This window comes from Perca flavescens, chromosome 10, assembly GCF_004354835.1.
Source record: "Perca flavescens isolate YP-PL-M2 chromosome 10, PFLA_1.0, whole genome shotgun sequence".
Lineage (NCBI taxonomy): Eukaryota > Metazoa > Chordata > Actinopteri > Perciformes > Percidae > Perca > Perca flavescens.
The window spans coordinates 25,414,820-25,435,399 of NC_041340.1; the positions used below are offsets into that span (position 1 = coordinate 25,414,820).

At 43.1% G+C, this 20,580-nt stretch overlaps 1 protein-coding gene across 1 annotated transcript; it reads left to right on the forward strand.

Annotated features, from left to right (window-relative positions):
- Positions 1–1,028: 1,028 nt before the first annotated feature.
- ugl (ureidoglycolate lyase) lies at positions 1,029–15,276 on the forward strand. The gene is made up of 14 exons (XM_028588820.1): positions 1,029–1,145; positions 1,235–1,453; positions 3,344–3,434; positions 4,455–4,531; positions 5,864–5,974; positions 7,222–7,281; positions 8,886–9,042; positions 9,795–9,993; positions 10,551–10,629; positions 10,715–10,807; positions 13,417–13,489; positions 13,568–13,635; positions 13,878–14,002; positions 14,962–15,276. Exons 1-14 carry the CDS (start codon positions 1,029–1,031, stop codon positions 15,125–15,127), a joined length of 1,635 nt encoding a protein of 544 aa, XP_028444621.1. The 3' UTR covers positions 15,128–15,276.
- The last annotated feature ends 5,304 nt before the right edge of the window (positions 15,277–20,580 follow it).

Below are 20,580 nucleotides of genomic sequence, written 5' to 3' on the forward strand. Positions count from 1 at the left end.
CCTTTTGGAACTTTTAAGGGTCCTGCCATTTAAAAGGCACTCGGACTGACTGCCTCCCCGAGTTCGTCAAAAAAGTGCCTTGGAACACACCGAAGCGACGGCGACATGAGCGTACGTTCTGCGCATGCGCAAGACGTAATATGTCTCCATAACAGCAGGCGGCGCTAATCTGTATTGTCGCCCAAAAAATTCAAACCGGCAGCTGATTGGACGAACGCATCACGTGGGTCTGGTTTCTCCAGAATTTCAAAGCCAGTCCAACGTGTTTCTGAAAACATTTTAAGCGAGAAATAGGCCGTGCAGTTGCTGAATCTGTTTTCATTTCAGATCGACAAAAGTCAGTTTAAAAGGTGTTCGTCAGATTTTGAGAGACTGTAGTCACGCTCATCCCGCTCGTCATTTCTGGGTTAGCACTCTACCAATCAGATTGGTCATTGAGTCCGACTGCCCGCCTTTCCGATTCAACATGTCAAATTGGCCCAAATGAAGACCTCCGGCTCCTCTGGCTGACGACGACACGGGGAACACCGAACAGACTTGAGTTACTGACCTCGCCAGATTGTCCGACGGCCGATAATCGGGTTGGTGTGTCAGGGCTGTTACAGATAGAGTAGTTCTAGACCACACTCTATCATTTACAGAGACACAACTATTTCCCCCAAGAGCAGGCATTTGGTGTGACACTGGCGAGGAAAAACATCCTTAAACAGACAGAAACCTCGGACAGACCCAGGCTCTTGGTGGGCGGCCCTCTGCCTCTGCCGGTTGGGACCCAGGGACACTCATACAGATATAGAGAAATATGATTCATATTAATTATAGCTGTTTGTATGATGTACAGTGGCAATTATAGTAACAATAAAGATAATAGAACTATGACTAAAAAACATTGTAGTAGCAGTGCAGGGCGTAGTGGGCGTGGAGCAGGACCACTGCAGCAGCTGCAAAGAACCCCCTTTCTGCAGTAGGGATGTTGACCTTAATAAACCCGCATCATAGACTCTTCTCGTCCACAGGGTCCAGTCAGCATGGAGCTGTCCCCCCCTCCCTCAGGTCTAGAAGCAGAATATGAGACACTTTTCACCGCAGACTCCCTCCTCTTCCTCCATGAGCTGGTCTCCACATTTAATGAGGAGGTGGATCAGGTGAGACAGCAGAAAAAGCTTTTATTTTCTATTCAGTGCGTGAGGGACGTTTTGAACTCAGGATGAGGAATCTGTGAAACTCTCTTCAGGTCCTGCGGTTACGAGTGTCCAGAAAGGCCCATTTGGACCTTTCAGGTGACCTGCCAAGCTTTCTGGAAAATACCAGCCATATCAGGACAGACCCGGCCTGGAGGGTGCTCCCTGTCCCCCCGAGGCTCCAGAGAAGACACGTGGACATTGGGGACTTGGCTCCCTGCGATACGCAGCGCTTTATTAAAGCTCTCCAGTCACCAGCACAAGGCATACAGGTACCGCCTCTGTTACTCACCTGTAACCACACCAGACCAACACAACAACTGTACACGTTTGCTCTACTGTTACGGAGCCCCTAAAGGGACATGGGAATTTTTTTTTTTTTATGTGCACAAGATACTTTCTAGTGCGAACGAGAAACCAATCTGAGTAGCAGTCAGAATGGCTGCCGAGGAGGAGGTATTTATCTTCATGGAAACGCAATGGAATGTACCTGATAGTGTCACGAACAAACTTAAAGATGATAAGGCAACTTGCAACTGATTTCATGCTGTGAATGTGAAATATTAAGCTTAGCCAAATAACGTCAGCAGTACTTTGTTAGCATCATTTTGCTAGCCTTAGATTGGTTTATTGTGAGCATGAGATGCTTTTGCGTGCGCACCAGAAAGTTTCTCGTGCACACCGAGAAAAAAGTCAAGTCATGTCCCTTTAGTGGCTCCGTAGTTTGGTCAGGAAATGCTTTATTTTTTATTTTTAAGATTATTTGGGGGCATTTTAAGCCTTTATTATATAGGACAGCTGAAGATGTAAAAGGGGAGAGAGAGGGGGAATGACATGCAGCAAAGGGCTACAGGTCGGAGATGAACCTGCGGCCGCTGCAACATGGACTGAAAAGGCCTTTGTACATGGGGCGCACGCTCTACCATGTGAGCTATCCAGGCACCCCATGTAATGCCTTATTATAATTACTAATCATTTCCATCAGGAGAACACTCAAATGCAGTGGGAAACTTCAATCTGATGTCCTTTGATTCCATTGAGCATGTGGCGTTGTCAGAATTACATAACATGATTTTTATCATATGATCTTGATGAATCTGAACATATCAATATAATATTGAGATATACATACTGAGTGACATCACAAAACTCTACATCACAACAAAATAATAACACTGCAGTTTTGATTTTGACTCAATCGCACACACACCATCCTGCAGCCAGAAATACTCACAGAGGGTAAATCCACCGCTGAAAATATTCCCCAACAAATACACAAATGTGCATGCAGCAGAACAAGCTTCATTGACAGAGTATGAACTTACACATAAAATGCTGTAGTTTGTGTCCATGAATGAATGAATGAATGATGTATTATTTACCTGTCATGCCACTAAGTGGCCCATCCCACACGGAATTACATGACATCAATACAAAAGTAATTTCATCCACAGCTTCCGCTCTCAATGTCCACACACAACATACTCTACACAAAATAAAGGATAAAGAAACATATTACAGCAGCCACAATACAATAGTCTAACCCAGTGGTTCCCAACCTGGGGTCCGGGCACCCCTTAGGGGGGCGGCAAAGATCACAGGGGGTGCGCAAATCTGGTTTGAGGTAAAAAAAATATATTTGCGCATGTGAAACAAATTATGATAATACACTACAATATATAATGTATACAAAAGTCTGTATGAAAACTATATATTTTTGTTCTCGCTTAAAATTGTAGGCAGGCTACTTAGTGGGCCAAACCTCCGGGACCTCTTAACCTGGGACCCTTGCTGTCATCAGGTCAGCTGCTAGCTGCTATCATCCTCGTCTGTCCTGCTGCCACGGCATCACTATTTTATAAATGAAACATGGCGGAGAAACGTAAAAGTCCTGATAACTCCTCTGTATCAGAGTTACCTCAACTTTGGTTTCAACTCAGCTTTTCTTAGAAATAAGTAGGGGGGGCGCCAAGGAAAAAAGGTTGGGAAATACTGGTCTAACCCATACATTGTCCATACAAGAAATAACAGGGAATGTTATGGACCAAGATGGTGAACGTAGGATTACCTGTTCAATATCAACTGTGAGCGTGTTACCAAGCTAACAAGCTTAGCATTTAGCACAGCCTCACAGAGCCATTGTGTCCTCTCTTTGCTTTGAGGTTGACTTTGACGACGGGAACTGCCCGACATATCACAACCAGATCAAAGGCATTCATAACGTTTTGAAGGCGGTTTACGACCAGTTCCTCAGTAAGTGCTTTACTTTAATTTATATTGGATCATTACAGGAATATGTGTGCGGCTGCACATATGTCAGGCAGGTCACCATCCTGTCCTGTACCATTACAACTTTTTAACACTTCATGACTGCTCCCTTGAGGGATGGGTTAAATGCAGAGAATGAATTTCGCTACATGTAGCCTACGTGTATGTGACAAATAAAGTTATATAAAAAGTTATTATAAAGTCATAATAACCTTTACCTTATGACTGAGTGTTAGATAAGACTCATATACCGTACATCACAATACCGCACAAAGAGCAATTTGCACAAAAGTAGGTTTTACTTACATCTTCATAAATACTACAGTATTTAACCCTTGTGTTTTTCTCGGGTCAAATTTGACCCGTTTCCAGTTTTTTTGCATCAGAAATATGGGTTTCTTTCAACTAACTTGCCCAAAAATAACATGCATGCATGGATGCACGTTGTATGGAACCCATTTTATAGCATAAAAAAAAAAAAATGGTTTCAAAACAGTGTAGACTAAACTTTGACATAAACCAGTCTGTGATCCACTCAACATCCTCTGATCTTAACTATTAGTGAAATTAATGAATACTTTCTGCTTTTATTAACTCAAAAAATAGGTATAATGTCATATCAATTAGGTTTATTTATCATGAATTTAAAAAAGCGTTGAAATAAGTGACAAAAACGTTTAAAAAGAAAGCATAAAAAAGGCATCGGAAAAAGCACCCAAAAAAAATTTGGACATTTGAAAAATTTTGACCCGGAAGGACAACAAGTTCATTGTTCAACGGGAAGACAACAAGAGGGTTAAGTAGCTGTACATTTTTATTCCCAATTTGTATACGTTTGTACATTCTTTGATTTGTATTTTTTAAATATTTATTCTTATATTCTATCCTATTTATTATTTCTTGTATTTTCTGTACGTGTGCGGTGTGTCTGATATTTTGCGGCTGTAGCACTGAAATTCCCCAATTTGGGATTGTAAAAGTCTATCTAATCTAATGTGTTGGCAGATGTTCCGCCCATATCTCAGGCTCCGGTGCTGATGCTTCGTCCTCGCGCCTGGAACATGCTGGAGCACAACATGATGGTAGGTGTTGTGAATAACGTTACATTCCACATTCCATTCTGAAGAAATTCATTCTCATCCGTTTCAATTATTTCCTAAATGGCAACGCTGTTTTCCTATCTGTGTGAACAAACCTTGGGACAATCCTTCTGCCCATCCTGACTCTTTTCCTATCTTACTACACATCATCTACAGTGCTCAGCATAAGTGAATACACCCATGCTAAAGTAGACTAAAAAGAGGAATTAAAAACGTCTTTCGGAAATTGATCGTAATGCCTTAATTGAAAAAAATTTGGAAAAATCCAACCTTTAAGGAATTAATCGTAAATAAATCAGTACACCCCTATGTTAAATTCCCATAGAGGCAGCCAGATTTTTATTTTAAATAGCCCTACATCATCACCATACCTAGAGATTGGCATGGGCTACTTTCCATAAGATCATCTTGAAATAAAGCTACACTAAGAAAGACTGTAGCTGGGATGTGATTTGGTAATGTGACTTTGGCGACTCCTGGTGGTAGTATCAAAGAAGACAATGTGTATGAATATTTATGTATTTCTTTTATTTATTTAACCTTTATTTATTCAGGGAAGGTTCACTGAGAGGCAGCCTATTTTTAAAATACTAAGAAGGCTCGACACAACATGAAACTTTGCTCAAATTACCACCAGGGGCTCTACAGCTTAACGAAAGCATTGAGAACATTGTTTGTGTACCCAGAGTTTACTAAAAAGAACTCACCGTAGCTCTTGTTGTTTCCGGCCCTAGTTTGCATTTTGGCGAGAGTTACGCTTTAAGATTTGACAGCTCTTTAATAAGCAAAAGGCTTCAGCAATTGTTTCATTTGTGGTAGTGTGGAGACGGCTGACTCTAAATGCATTTTACAGAACTTTTAATGTAATGATTACCCGAGTAAATAGAATATTTAATAACAACCATCAATAATAAAATGTAAAAGCCTGTTTTGGTTGGCGTTGGATGTTGGTGGGAGATTAGTTGTTGATCTCAGAGTTTCTAAAGTCTTGGCTTTCAGCTGAACTTCCAACAGAATATTCACACTGGTTTGCTGGTCCAAGAAATGTTTGTATAATTTATGGGAACTGAGATGTTTACTTATGATAAAGTTTTTTTTTTTTTTTAAAGTAAAAATACCAAATATATACTGGTTCTAATTGCTGACGTTTTTCCTATAGCGTCTGTCAAAACATAGCAGTTTCACAAAATCCACTTGGGGCTGTGATAACATGTTATGGGTGTTTTTTGTCATTAGTTTTGATGTGTTATCGGCTACATTAGTATATGAATTATCAAAAAGAAAAAAAATAAAGACTTTATTTGTGTTTGGCAGGTAGAGGGGAGGGAGGTTCCTGGTCCTCTCTTTGACTTTGGACTCCTCATGTTTCACTGTGGACAGACACTTTCTGCCAACCAGAGTGGACCCTTTTTCTACCTCTCAAAAGTAACACACACACACACACACACACACACACACACACACACACACACACACACACACACACACACAAGCACGCATGCACACACGCACGCACACACACACACACACACACACACACACACACACACACACACACACACACACCGTCTGTATTACTATCTTTGTGGGGACATGTCATTGACATAATGCATTCCCTAGCCCCTTACCCTAACCTTAACCATCCCAACTAAATGCCTAACCTTAACCCTTACCCTCACCATAACCTAATTCTAACCCTAATCCTAAAACCAAGTCTTAACCCTCAAACAGCCCTTTAAACTCGTGGGGTCCAGCATTTTGGGCCCCACGAGGCTGTGCAGACACCACAAGGATACTGTAGTCCCCGGTTTTTGGACCCCACGAATATAGTAAAACGGGTATACACACACACACACACACACACACGCATGCATGCATACACACACAAGTACACACACACACACACACACACACACACACACACACACACACACACACACACACACACACACAAATATACCCATGCCAACACACATGCACATCCACGAGCACACAATCAAATGCATGCACGCACGCGACGCAGGCATGCATGCACGCATGCACGCACACACATACGCACACATGCAAGCACACACACACACACACGCACGCATGCGAGCACACACACACACACACACACCGCACACACACCGCACACACACCACACACACATGCATGCACGCACACACACACACACACACACACACACACACACACGCGCACACACACACACACGCATACACACACAAATACACACACGCACACACACACACACACGCACACACACACACACACACACACGCATACACACACAAATACACACACACGCACACACACACACACACACACACACAAATATACCCATGCCAACACACATGCACATACACGAGCACACAATCACATGCATGCACGCACGTAGCAATGCATGCACGCATGCATGCACGCACACACATACGCACACATGCAAGCACACACACACACACGCACACACACACACGCACGCATGCGAGCACACACACACACACACACCGCACACACGCACACACACCGCACACACACCACAAACACACACACGCATGCACGCACGCATGCACACCCATGCAAGCACACACACACACACACACACACACACACCACACGCGCACACACACACACACACACCCAGATGATAATAGGTATCTCTTGTGTTCCAGGTGGAGAGCTTCATGGAGGCCAGACTATGGAACAAGATATTTGTCTGGTGTCAACAGAAGGTGTGCACGTCTGTGACTGTTTATGCACATATCAATCCTATCTTTTTCTGATGATGTGAGCAGATGAAACCACCGTAGGGCTGCCAGCAGACCGGTAAACTGCTCATGTAGCTGTGAGGACAGGCAAAAGTCAGTTCCTTGCTGATTGTTATCTGTATGTGTTGGCACTGTACGTTCAATGGGCCACTGTTCAGAAGAAAAACAATATCGGAGATTTTTAGGAGAAGAAAAAGTCACAATATTTTGAGAATCAAATCTTACTTTTAGGAGAAGAAAACGTGAAGAAGTAGTAAACAGGTGTGAGCGTTCTGCCAGCTGAAGTTAACATTTTTACTGTAACAATAAGCACCTTATTATCAGAGAGTTTGGGATAGGGAAATGAAATGAATGCAATTACATGAAGTATGAGTCCCATATTGAGAGGTGCTCCGCGGCAGTGGCTGCAGCACAGCGGGGACTGAGATCGCAATACCACTTCATAGCATGAGAAAATAATTGGAGCCCGGTGGGCTTTTTGACTCTGGAAATGAAATGAGTTACTCTAGTCTCGCATAGCCAGACCTTCTTCCACAGCGCTGCGCAGGAGGGTCTGGCTAGTCCACACAGCATTACTGGATGGGAGAAAACCGTGCTCTGGTTTATTGGCATTTCTTTAAACCAATCACAATCGTCTCGGGCGGCGCTAAGCTCGGCACGGAGCCACGGCGCCTCTGCAAAATAGCCTCGGGAAGGAACCTGTTTGGGTGGAAACGTGTACGTTCAAAAGTTGTTTTAGTCATTCAACAGAAAACTCAGATTGGACAGATAGTCTAGCTAGCTGCGTGTCGTGTGAAAAATAGGCGCAGGTCCTGTTTCTAGCGTGAGACGTGCGTGTCACGCAGGCAGTGCGCGAGCTCTAACCTGTTAACATGGGAGCCGAAATAAAAACGGACTCGCCACGCAGCTGACACGCTCACGCCACGCAGCCAGTGTGCAGCCGGCCTTAGTCCCAGTTTACACTCAGCAAGCACACTCCCCTGCTGTTCATAAGCTTATTTTTTGCACACCAAATTATTTCGAGCCCATCAGACACCCTGTATGCTACATCGGCTCATTACACCCATACAGAAAAGCCAAGATGTTCCTGTTCTATAAGAGATGTTTTTCTTAAAGTTTCACTTTGGGGACTTCTGCTTAGGCTTTGTTTATTGCATCAATTTGACTTTCCAATTTCATGAAATCCATTTGGCATTTTTGAACATTTATGAATGCCCTGATTATTGTGAGTAGTACAGAAATAATGCCTCCTATGTGTGTAGTTGTGTCTTAGCGAATTTGTGTGTGTGTGTGCATGCGTGTGCATGTGTGTGCACGCGTGCCTGTGTGTGTGTGCATGTGTGTATGCGTGTGTGTGCATGTGTGCGTTTGTGTGTGTGCGTGTGTGTGTCCATGCGTGTGCATGTGTGCGTTTGTGTCTGTGCGTGCGTGGGCATGTGTGCCTGTGTGTGTGTGTGTGTGTGTGTGTGTGTGTGTGTGTGTGTGTGTGTGTGTGTGTGTGCGTGTTTGCGTGTGTGTGTGTGTGTGTGCCTTTGTGTGTGTGTGTGTGTGTGTGTGTGTGTGTGTAGCTGGGCCTTCCACTGGGCAGCATCAAGGCGACAGTGCTGATTGAAAACGTGTTAGCAGCGTTTGAGATGGAGGAGATTCTCTACGAGCTGCGAGAGCATTCAGCGGGACTCAACTGTGGCATCTGGGATTACTCAGCCTCCTTTGTCAACAAGTTTGGTGAGCCAAACCCCCACTGAGCCTGTCATTGAGTTAGGGTTAGAGTCAGGGTTGCAGAGAGTGTTGATGTTTTTAAAGGCAAACTTAAAATCTACCTTTTTAGTCAGTGTTTTAAAGGTCCCATGGCATGAAAATATTACTGTATGAGTTTTTTTAAACATTAATATGAGTTCCCCCAGCCTCCCTATTGGTCCTCCAGTGGCTAGAAATGGCGATAGGTGTAAACCGAGCCCTGGGTATCCTGCTTTGAGGATCCTGCTCCTTTGAGAAAATGAAAGCTCAGATGGGCCGATCTGGTGAGGTCATAAGGAGCAAGGTTACCTCCCCTTTCTCTGCTTTGCCCGCCCAGAGAATTTGTCCCACCCATGAGAGAGAGACATCATGGCTTTCAAATGAGCAAAGTGGCAGTTGGTTAAGACCACACCCCCACCCTCTCCTCCTCAATAGCTACAGACACAGAAATGGCACATACTAAGGAAAGCTCATTGTGTTATGTGTGTAAATCTCTATTATATGAAGCACTTTGTGCTACATTTACATGTATGAAAAGTTCTATACAAATAAGGTCTGATTGATTGATTGACTGTTCACGGATGGTCCAGGGCCAGTCACAATTAGGGTTCATAGAATATGTATAATGGATGTTTTTATTATTATGAATTACTTTTTACAAAAAGCAATTTGTACACAAACGGTAAAAAAAGGCAGTCCTTGTCTCATTGAAGTCCAGAGGTCATGTATTTGTGCTCCAGGCCACCGCCAGGCCTTCCTGCTGCCCGACCGCAGTAAATATGTCAACATGGAGAAGCGTTTCCTGCGCAGCTACATGGAGCTGCTGGTTCAGACGTGTCATCGGAGGGGAGCGCTGGCCACAGGAGGCATGGCTGCCCCGCTGCTGCCTCCGGACCCACTCAGTGACTCCCATAGGAGAGTGCTGGCTGCTGTCAGCAGGTGGGAACATCACACACACACACACACACACACACACACACATGAGACTGAGTGAGCAAAGCAGTGCAGAAGCAGAACCATCATGCCCATCAACAGTCTCTCTGGTTATCCAGGCACTAGTCTCGCATTGCCAGACCTTTCTCTGGTTTATTGGCATTTCTTTAAACCAATCGCAATTGTCTTGGCCGGATGGAGCAACGCCGCACAATAGCCTCGGGAAGAAACTTGTTTTGGTGGAACATGTGTACGTTCCAAAGTTGTTTTAGTCGTGCCACCGAAAACTCAGATTGGACAGATAGTCTAGCTAGCTGTCTGGATTTACCCTGCAGAGATCTGAGGAGCAGTTAACCATAGTCCTTATAAATCCACCGGAGTTTAGAACGGCAACACAAAGAGAGAGGAAGGTGACGGACATCCGGGCCAAAAAGAGGGACATCCGGCGGAATTTCCGGTGGCAGCTGAACAATTCCGGAAGTGTAACGTTGCAGATGTAGACTATTTTCACAGTGCCGGCATTTTTTTAAACTGAAATATGGCTGTCTTCTCCCACCCGTCAGACTGAAGCTGCTGGAGATCCAGGCAGGTGTGGACGGCTTCATGGTGTATGATCTGAGCTTGATCGAGCCCATGCAGAAAGTAAGCACTGGATCGTGAGCCACGCTGAACTTTCTACCAACACAGAGAAGGAGAATAATGACTTGTAATTCTTCACCTCTTCCAGCTCTTCCGGCTCAACACTGAAGGCGATAACCAGCTTAACCAGCTTCGCCATGACGTCACCGTGACTCCTGATGACCTACTGTCCATGCCTTCGGTCAGTCGCTGCACTCTACACAACTTAGAGCCCCGTGTACGAATAGGGTGCTGCTTTACTAACTGCACATATTATTGCCCTTCCGTTCCCTAAATGAAGAATGTCAAAAAGAACAACAAAAACGTTGAAGGAATCGCAGCAAAAATCTAAAAAACATCGTAAAAAGTGACAAAAAATCTTAAAATTTTATTTTGACCCAGAAAATCAAAAGGTTGCATGGTCGACAGGAAGACAACACAAGCGTTAAGTTTAAGTTAATTTTGAACATGTACATTTCGATACAAGCAAGAAAACCAACAAAAACAAAATACTCAGCAAATTCAATATTCAATATTATTATAAATGATTGACATAAGGATTTCCATGTTCCAAAAGGAGTAGGAAGAACTTAAAAGGAACCCCGACTAGTACGACATGTTGGCCTTATAAGATTAACGTGGGTGTCAGCTATAAAAAGGTGCTACAAAAACACTCCAAATGTTTTGTTTTTGTGTTAAAAAATGCAGAAAATATGTTCCCTTGTAGGCCGCCATGGTTATTTACGTCGCAATGCATTCTGGGGTAGTGACGTGTATTGGTTGTGTACCCACGTACCGGCTATTGACAGTACAGTAACAGCGAGATGAACACGTCTGCCGTTCAGCCTTTTCAGTTTGACCGTAGGCTTAAAGGACGAACCTAGGGGTTAATAACAGATGTGTACCCACTCTGTCGTACTCTGGGACAGGTTTTCATGCTAATTGATTGTGTTTCGAGCTTCAACGAAGCTAGCGCGGACCGGTTAACCTAGCAAACAACGCTAGCTAGTATTCGGGGCACAGGGAAATTAAAAACAAATTGCTATTTATACCACAAAAAAAGGCTCAAAATATCACCAAACTTCAACGGTTGCATAGTGAGGGTCCCTACATGTTAACTGAAGCACTGAGAACTTTGTAAGTGTACAGACGAAGAGCTGCGGGAGCTCCGTGAAAGGGCTACGAGAGAGAGAGAGCTACCGGTAGTCAATGCCGCAACACAGCCTCGTACTTCGGGAACGACAGTCTGAAGATTCCCCCTCTGTGATGAACAGGGAAACTTTTTTCCAAGTCCCAAAAAAAAATTGGAGACGGCGACCCAGACCGGAGGGACAAGATGGACAGTTATCCACTGAGTAAGTAAACTAGCTAGCTAGACAAGTTATGTTTACATTGGTGCAATTATTTCAGATATATTGTGCAAATTGCTTTTGATTTTAGTTGGCATCGCCAGCTGTAAGTCATGACTGGTTTCCCGAAGTACGAGGCTCTGTTGCGGCATGGCTCTCTCTCTCTTGTAGCCCTTTCACGGAGCTCCCGCAGCTCTTCGTCTGTACACTTACAAAGTTCTCAGTGCTTCGGTTAACATGTAGGGACCATCACTATGCTACCGTTGAAGTTTGGTGATATTTTGAGCCTTTTTTTGTGGTATAAATAGCGAATTTGTTTTTACTTTCCCTGTGCCCGAATACAAGCTAGCGTTGTAAGCTAGGTTAACCAGCGGTCCGCGCTAGCTTCGTTGAAGCTCCAAACACAATCAATTAGCATGAAAACCTGTCCCAGAGTACGACAGAGTGGGTACACATCTGTTATTAACCCCTAGGTTCGTCCTTTAAGCCTACGGTCAAACTGAAAAGGCTGAACGGCAGACGTGTTCATCTCGCTGTTACTGTACTGTCAATAGCCGGTACGTGGGTACACAACCAATACACGTCACTACCCCAGAATGCATTGCGACATAAATAACCATGGCGGCCTACAAGGGAACATATTTTCTGCGTTTTTTAACAAAAAAACAAAACATTTGGAGTGTTTTTTGTAGGACCTTTTTATAGCTGACACCCACGTTAATCTTATAAGGCCAACATGTCGTACTAGTCGGGGTTCCTTTTAAAAGAAACTTTTCTGGTCCTACCCACTTTTCTACTTTTCTACTTTAGTTATATACAAACAATTTAATTCTTCACTTATTTATCTATGTACACACACGTGCATATATTCCTACTTACAGGCACATATACACATACTGTACAAACATACATATACACATTTTTTTCTTTTTTCTTTCACCAACCGTATCCGTGTTTAACTTGTCAGTTAAATCAACCCGAATAATAACCCATCTAAACTAGACATAATATGTAACCCCAAGAACAATTCAATATCAATTCAGTGTGCTTTCAAGCCTTTGTTTAACAGTGAGCACCATGTAGTGGGCTCAGTAAATAAAGAACATGCAATGCAATTCATGAAAGCTTCATCTGGACATCACTATCAGAGCACTGTCCAAAATCTCCCTTTAGGTGTTCCTTTTTACTGCATTTAATTCAATTTTATTTATAGTGTCAAATATTAAAAGAAGTTATCATAGGACACATTACAGATAGAGTAGGTCTAGACCTCACTCTATAATTTACAATTCCCCCAACAGCAAACATTTGGTGCCACAGCGGCAAGGAAAAAAATATGAATGAACTCAGATAGATGAATACAGTATGTATGATGTAATACTGACCTTCATAGCTCTATGTAAACGAGATGAGATATCCTGTATTAACCTCTAATAATCAGGTGTATTTTCTTTTTCCTCAGGGAGGAGTTACTCTTTATGGTTTGAAGTACAACATTGCAGTTGGTGTCCTCTTTATTAATGCTTGGCTCTCAGGTATGTACGTGCACATATTCTGGTTCTGCTCGTCATTACTGTGTGGACTGTTAACAGTTAGCGTGCTCGGCTTCCCAGGTGAAGGCCACTTTTTCTACAAAGGCCAGGTGGAAGATTCAGCCACAGCCGAGATTTCTAGATCACAGGTGGGTTTCGGATCACACGACCCACCCCTTAGCACCCGTCCCTGAGGGACATAACTTACTGCAAAGACAGAGTAGAAAGCAAAAAGTGAACCGCCTAAAGACCCCATCTTGTGCTTTTTTGTCGTTTTTTCCCATCTTTTAGTGTGTTATATAGTTTTTTGTGTATGCAATAGATGTATAAAGTACAAAAAAAAAACATTTGTGTGTGTGTGTGTGTGTGTGTGTGTGTGTGTGTGTGTCAGGTGTGGCAGTGGATCTGTCATCAGACTCGGCTGGAGGACGACGGCCGGGTGGTGAGCCGGCGGCTGGTGACGGAGCTCACCGAGCAGCTCCTGGTGGAGCTCGGGGCTCTCCGTCCCTCTGGGAGGTAAGATGAGGACATACTGGATGTCCTTTGAAATCATGTGCTCCATTGACTTTAAATTGTTTAAAGCCCTGCTCTGTAAACTATACGGCCCATGCTCTCTTTTGAGACATAAGTATTTCATATTTTTATCTGCGCAGACACCAGTCAGACTGCTGCTGTTCTTTAGCTATCTCTATATCAACTAGTATCACTTTCAACCGGTTTGCAAAGTAACCATCACAGTTGTATCATAAGCTGACTTTGACACTGAAAAAAGAACCGGTAAAATGTTAGGGATTACAAAAAAAATAGGTCAACGTTAGCATGATGACACCCATCCATCCATCTTCTTCTGTTTATCCGGGGTCGGGTCACGGGGACAGCGGCTCCAGCAGGGGACTCCAAACTTCCCTCTTTAGCCAGCTCTGACTGGGGGATCCCGAGGCGTTCCCAAGCCAAGGTGGAAATATAATCACTCCACATAGTCCTGGGTCTTCCCCGAGGCCTCCTCCAAGCTGAACGTGGATAGAACCATTCCCTAGGGAGGCGCCCAGGGGGCATCCTTACCAGATGCTGAACCACCTCAACTGGCTCCTTTCGATGCAAAGGAGCAGCGGCTCTACTCCGAGCTCCTCGCGGACGACTGAGCTTCTCACCCTATCTCTAAGGGAGACGCCAGCCACCCTCCTGAGGAAACCCATTTCGGGTTATTTCGGTTCATGACCATAGGGTGAGGTTAGGAAGGAAAACTGACCGGTAGATCGAGAGCTTTGCCTTCTGGCTCAGCTCTCTTTTCGCCGCAGCCGTGCGACACAGTAAGTCAAAATTCTGATAGTGAGAAAGCCAAATGTTGGCAAATCATAACTCTGACTTAACATCACATTTATCTTTCTGAAACTATTTTGGTCTTTTCCAGTTGGGAGTGGGTTTCTGTGGTTCTTTGTCTCACTGGATGTCTTCTGTTTCTCTGTCTTCTTCAGGGATAAACAGAGGCTACTCACGGCAGCAGACATGTTCCTGGAGGTGGTTCTGAAGAGAGATTTCCCAGAGTTCATCACCTCCTACTTGAATCAGGAGCACACCTTCCTCAGCTCCCAGAGCAGTGGACAGGCTCTGGCCAGAGACATGCCCCGGCCCAAACTGTGACGGTCACGGGAGTTTAATTAAAAACGCTTGCCTTGCTTTATAGCTGAAGAATTAAATGCAAAGTTTGGTTTCTGGAAAGACATGACTTGTTACATCATAAATCAGGGGTCAGGACCCAAACTCTGAAATGCATCATCAATCAGTCATTAGATATGACACCAATAGCACAGTTATAGTAAGACTAATACAGGTTTAAAAGTTGGGATAATGATGAATTCGCAGCATGAAAAATCACTTTGGGTACCAGTGATACATGAAATATTAACACATTCTCACTCCCATCGCGTCAAAAAGCAAAGCTTGGTCAGGTGCTTCGGCACTCGGCTTCGGCACTTGTTATCGACGCAAAAAGTCTCCTTTAGCGTCATATTGAGACGTGCTTGGTCGGGACTTACGTTTAACTGACATGCGGCAAGAAGAACGGGACAGTTAGGTTTAGGAAAAGATTGTTGGTGGGGTTACAAAAGTTAAGTTTCAGTGACACGCGGGACAAGAATGGGAGTCGAAACCCGGTCTCCTGGGTGAAATTCCTGTGTTGATTGACCCATCCACCAACCTCCTTGCGCAGGTTTTTGGTCTTTCATACTCTCTACCGTTGTCTCTCTTAATACTACGTCATCTAACAGCGCCGTGGTCGAGCTGCTCCTCTGCCCGGTGCGTTCCATCCAGACGCTGAAGGGGGATTTTTGCATCGGTATCTGACGCTGAGAGACACTGACCAAGCGTCAGGATTTTACGAGTTGGGAGTGAGAACGAGTTGGAAATACAGTTTGAGAGTGAAGGTTTATCATATGCCAAGACCAGGTACAGCAGTTTATGTAAATACTAACCCTAACCCAAATCATTATAGGTGCACCATGGTCAACGTTTTCTGAAAATGAAGAAGTGTGGGCACAAAGTTCAAACCACCACTTCTGCGTGACTATGCAGTCTTTCACAATTGTATACACACTAAAATTGAAAATGTGCCTGTTGAAACGTGCCTGTTGGGAACGGCTGATTGTTGGGCCTGTGGTGTTGCTGCGTACAGCTTTCTTCTTGAACAACTTCATACTCGTCGCTGCGCCGGCCATCACGTAGCTGTGTCCCCTAGCAATGCTAGACTATACACATCAGTGTTCTAACAGCTGGCTATTTGGGACCAGGCTATTTCCTGGAACAAAAGGGTTTATTGTGAAAGGTCCATCACTGATGAAATGAAATGTTTGAGCTTGCTAAATTGTAACATGTCTGGTCTCGCTTTCTTCATCCGTGGGTGTGTTCTACTCCCGCCCGCAAACATTCTAACACAGGGTGGAATTTAATTTAATTTAATTTAAGTACATTTACTCAAGTACTGCATTATACTCTTCTGAGGTACTTGTACTTTAAAGGTTGGAGGTGCTCAAGACCAACCTTTGTACACCAGGATCCACAAACTGGAGAGCTCCAGAGGGAAACTCTACGCACAGACCCGTCGCCAGACCTCAGTCTTAAAGGGGGCATATGAAAAGCATGGGAGGGCCCAATTATTATTAGCCTACAGTACGTATATTTATAATAATTTGTATATTCCATTCGCGCGGCACGTGATCATCACGTTAAACATAACCAACAGCAATATGACCAGATAGCCTATAGCCTACACCACATTACATAGAAGCAATGTTATGAATATCCATAAAACACTTGACTATACAACATGTTAGATGTAACACCAGAAGCATCTCTCAAACATTGCATTTTAAAGCAGTCAACAGAGGGAGATGCATTTCCATGAGACACACACACACACACACACACACACACACAGAGACTTTGAACCTACCGGTACTTTGAGTGGAGGCAGATTTGAATTTCCTGCAGGCATAACAAAATGCCTTTTCCTTTTCCTTTTTACACCGAGTACTCAAGCCAGTCCCTGTTCAAATACCAGCTAGAGGAAAATGACCGTTTTTTTTTTAACCAAACATTTTGACTGGATTTTTCCCCAACAAAACCTGTTTGGGTTTGTCCATGGCGAGGTCACTCACACCCACTGATTCAACAGGCAGTTGTGGCCCAAATGCTGCCCCAGTCGCGGTTTCACTTGACATGCAGGTCAGGGTGCGAACTATGGGAGAGCTAGGGGGCGTTTGGCTCCCCTTAATAAGACATGGGCTCCCCTGAAAACGTGATTTGTGAAATTTTGGGGGGTCTCTAAAAATACACTGACATAGGCTACGTCACATACGTAGCCTAACTTTCTTTTTAGTAAGGCCGTGATAGGCTCTTGCAGTGTAGATTCCCATCAATCAAACAAAATCACACCATTGTTTCTTTATATTTTTAATGTTTTAATTATAAAGAATGCAACATTAATGCAACACAAAATTAGCAACTATGATAATATAAAATTAAAATTAAAGTAATTTTTTTAAGAGACCTGTGCCTCAAGTGTGGGGGTGGTGGGGGGGCACAAGCATTTTTGGGGGCGGGCCTGGCCCCCTATGGCCCACCCATAGCGACGGGTGTGTCTACACACCCGAGCAGCACTCTATGCAGACTGCATAGTTGCAGAGTACTTTACTTAGAATTTCTATTTTATGCTACTTTATACTTCTACTCTTCTACATCTCGGAGGCAAATATTGTACTCTTCACTGCACTTTGTCAGCTCTAGTTACTTTGAGATTAAGATTATTAAAAGAATTAATAAATATTGTATTATTATAGATTTAACTATCCAGCAGTATAACATGATTAAGCCCCAGCTTTAACAGCTGCAACATTAATGTGATTAACACATGAATGCATCACTAATTATCATTCAGTCATATAATATATATTATTCTGCATATAGAGTACTTTTACTTTAGTACTTTTTAGTCCAAACGCAGCCGCTGTCTGGTAGAATATCAGAATATGGTGTGACATGGGCAGCCAGGATTTTGTGTCATATACTAAATACATCCAAAATGTGTCTAACCTTAAAATAATCAAAGCAAAGCAATTTCAACAATGGTTTATTTAGAACCGTCAATTATCAATCCAACCAAAGCAATGAGAGTTAAAACAAAATAAATTACAACATAAAACAATTAAAGAACTATCCTAAATGATAAAAAAATGGCTGGATGTGGAACTTTAAACAGCGTGTGGTTGTCAGAGCTGATGGGCCTTGGGGTTAAATTATCACACATTTGATTTCATAGCCAATGAGGGGGAGCTGGTGTTGTCCAGCCCGGGGGACGGAGAGATATCTCTGCGTTTGGTGTTCGGAAGAAGCCTTGCTGCTGAATTACAATATCCAGGGCAAGAGGAGCTGAAGGCATGGACAAACAGCCAATTAAAATATGTGATGTAAGATCAAATATTTTAGCCTGTTAATTTCTGCTCCTGGGAATAGGAGACAGGATTTAGGCTAAAATATAATTTTAGACAGCAGTATCTGTATAGAAGTGTTTTAGTTGTATATCAGCATGTCCTCCCGGCCTTTATGTATTTTATAACTCTGCATCCATTCACTCAACACACCAATGCTTTTCCACCGAATAAATATCAAAAATGCCAAATGTAAATTCCAAAATGTATATATATTACATGTACTTTAGTATTTTCCCATCTTTTTAATGGTATTTCCTTGAAAATCCAAATGAAATTAAAAATCCATTATAAAATGTCCCTTCATTAAAAAAGATTATCATACCAACTTTCTAATAACCAACACTATAACTGGACAGCCAACATCAGAACACATGTCAGGCGTCAGCTGTCGGGAGTCAATGCTAAAAATAATTCTCTTGAATAAATACTGTTTCAGAGAGTTATGAAGACTGGCTCCCGGCCGGCTAGGGTTTGTTGTTAGCCCTGTTAGGCCTTTAGTCCTCCATCAGCGTCTACGTTGGATGCATTGAGCCTGTTTATCAGTGCTGTTGTGGGGTTAGCAGTGGTTTGGCACAGTGCTCAGAGCCCGGTACACAATAACTGTAATTATGTCCAGAAAAAAATGGGCTTTAAGCTTAAGAAAAGACTTCTGGTTGCAGCTCCACACATGAAACACAAGTAAACATGAGCCCATGATCCCGCCTGGGTATCCAGCTAAATAACAACCATATAGGTTCAGTCAGACACGTGTGAGATGGACAGCTGATAAATAGGGCTGTGTAGGTTTATCAATAAGGTGGTGATGAATAAAGATGATGTCTCATGAAGAGTCTCACTATTAACTCTAAATGATCTGTGCAAATAAAATAATACTTCTAACCTGATAGTTAAATGGCCAACTAGAATTGTTCCAAGAACGTTCTGAGAATGTTATCATGCACTGTTCTCGTAATGATTTTAGTGGGATGTTTTTTTTTTGGTTCCCAGAATTTTTTATTTTTTTTAAAGGTAGGATCACATTCTATAAAAACATTCTAAAAATGTTTGGTGAAAACCTTCTTAAAATGTTAATGCCTAACATCCTTTAAGCCCAGTTCAGACCAAGGATTTGCAGCGATACGAGTTGAAACTTGCAACTACTTGCGACGAGCCCACACCAATCAGACGAAACAGAGTATCATCTCCATAGCAACAACTCTTTGTACTTCCGTTCTAGCTTTGAACTTGTAGCTGGATATATCGTTTGTTTCGTCTAAAAATGAATGTGGATAACGTTAGTGATATTGAGATGCTTGCTACAGTTATTTATTTATTATTTCTAGTGGTGATTCGGCGAAGACACGTTTTATTTCTTTGATTCACAGCTTTGTTCTAACGTTTTTCAGTCACTCTCTATCTTGCTTGACCATCTAACGTTACCGTGCATTCAGGCGGTCGCTGAGGCTCCGTCTAAAACTCTGCAATTTCGACCAGCCGTTTGTAACATTAAAATAAAATGGATTATGGATCATTTCTGGAGACTCGACCAGCTGAGTTGCAGTGACACCATCAGCTGTTTCGAGTCGAGCTGAGACGGGCCGGTTCAGACCATTGCAACCTTTCCCTGCAACGTTCTAAACAGTTTTGTCCTGTTTTGTGAATCTTTGGTCTCAACTGGGCTTTAAACCTTCTCTGAATATTAGATTTTGACAGTTCCTTTAAAATTAGAAGTTGTGGGTAACGTTAGCCAATGTGGTGGGAAGATTCCCTGCTCGCTGGGTGCTCTATACGGCCACAACCTCAGCTAACTGAGACAGGTAATGGAAACAACTCAAATACGATAATAATGATTTGGGCCCTGATTAGTTCAGTCGAGCACCTGCTATTTTTACTGATAGCAATGTTAACACTCATACTGCTTTGTATTCTGGCCATTGGAGTCTTCATTCACAGCCATGTTGAAGCCACGTGACTGTTCTTTGGTCGGTGCAAACGTTGCCTACAGCGCCGGTTAGCTCGTGATTGGGCAAAAACGTTTGAAAGTGCAGCAGTTTGTGTTGCGTTGTGTTAGTTGTAGAAGGAGAACACAGTGGCCTTGGCTTGCTTCTGTACTGCTCAGAGTTTTGATCT

Bases quoted from the DNA above. Each gene is read 5' to 3' on its own strand.
- ugl (XM_028588820.1), top strand. From the start codon at position 1,029: ATGGAGCTGTCCCCCCCTCCCTCAGGTCTAGAAGCAGAATATGAGACA. The intron at 3,435-4,454 runs GTAAGTGCTTTA...ATGTGTTGGCAG, and splicing joins GGTTTACGACCAGTTCCTCA to ATGTTCCGCCCATATCTCAG. The intron at 9,043-9,794 runs GTGAGCCAAACC...TTTGTGCTCCAG, and splicing joins CTCCTTTGTCAACAAGTTTG to GCCACCGCCAGGCCTTCCTG.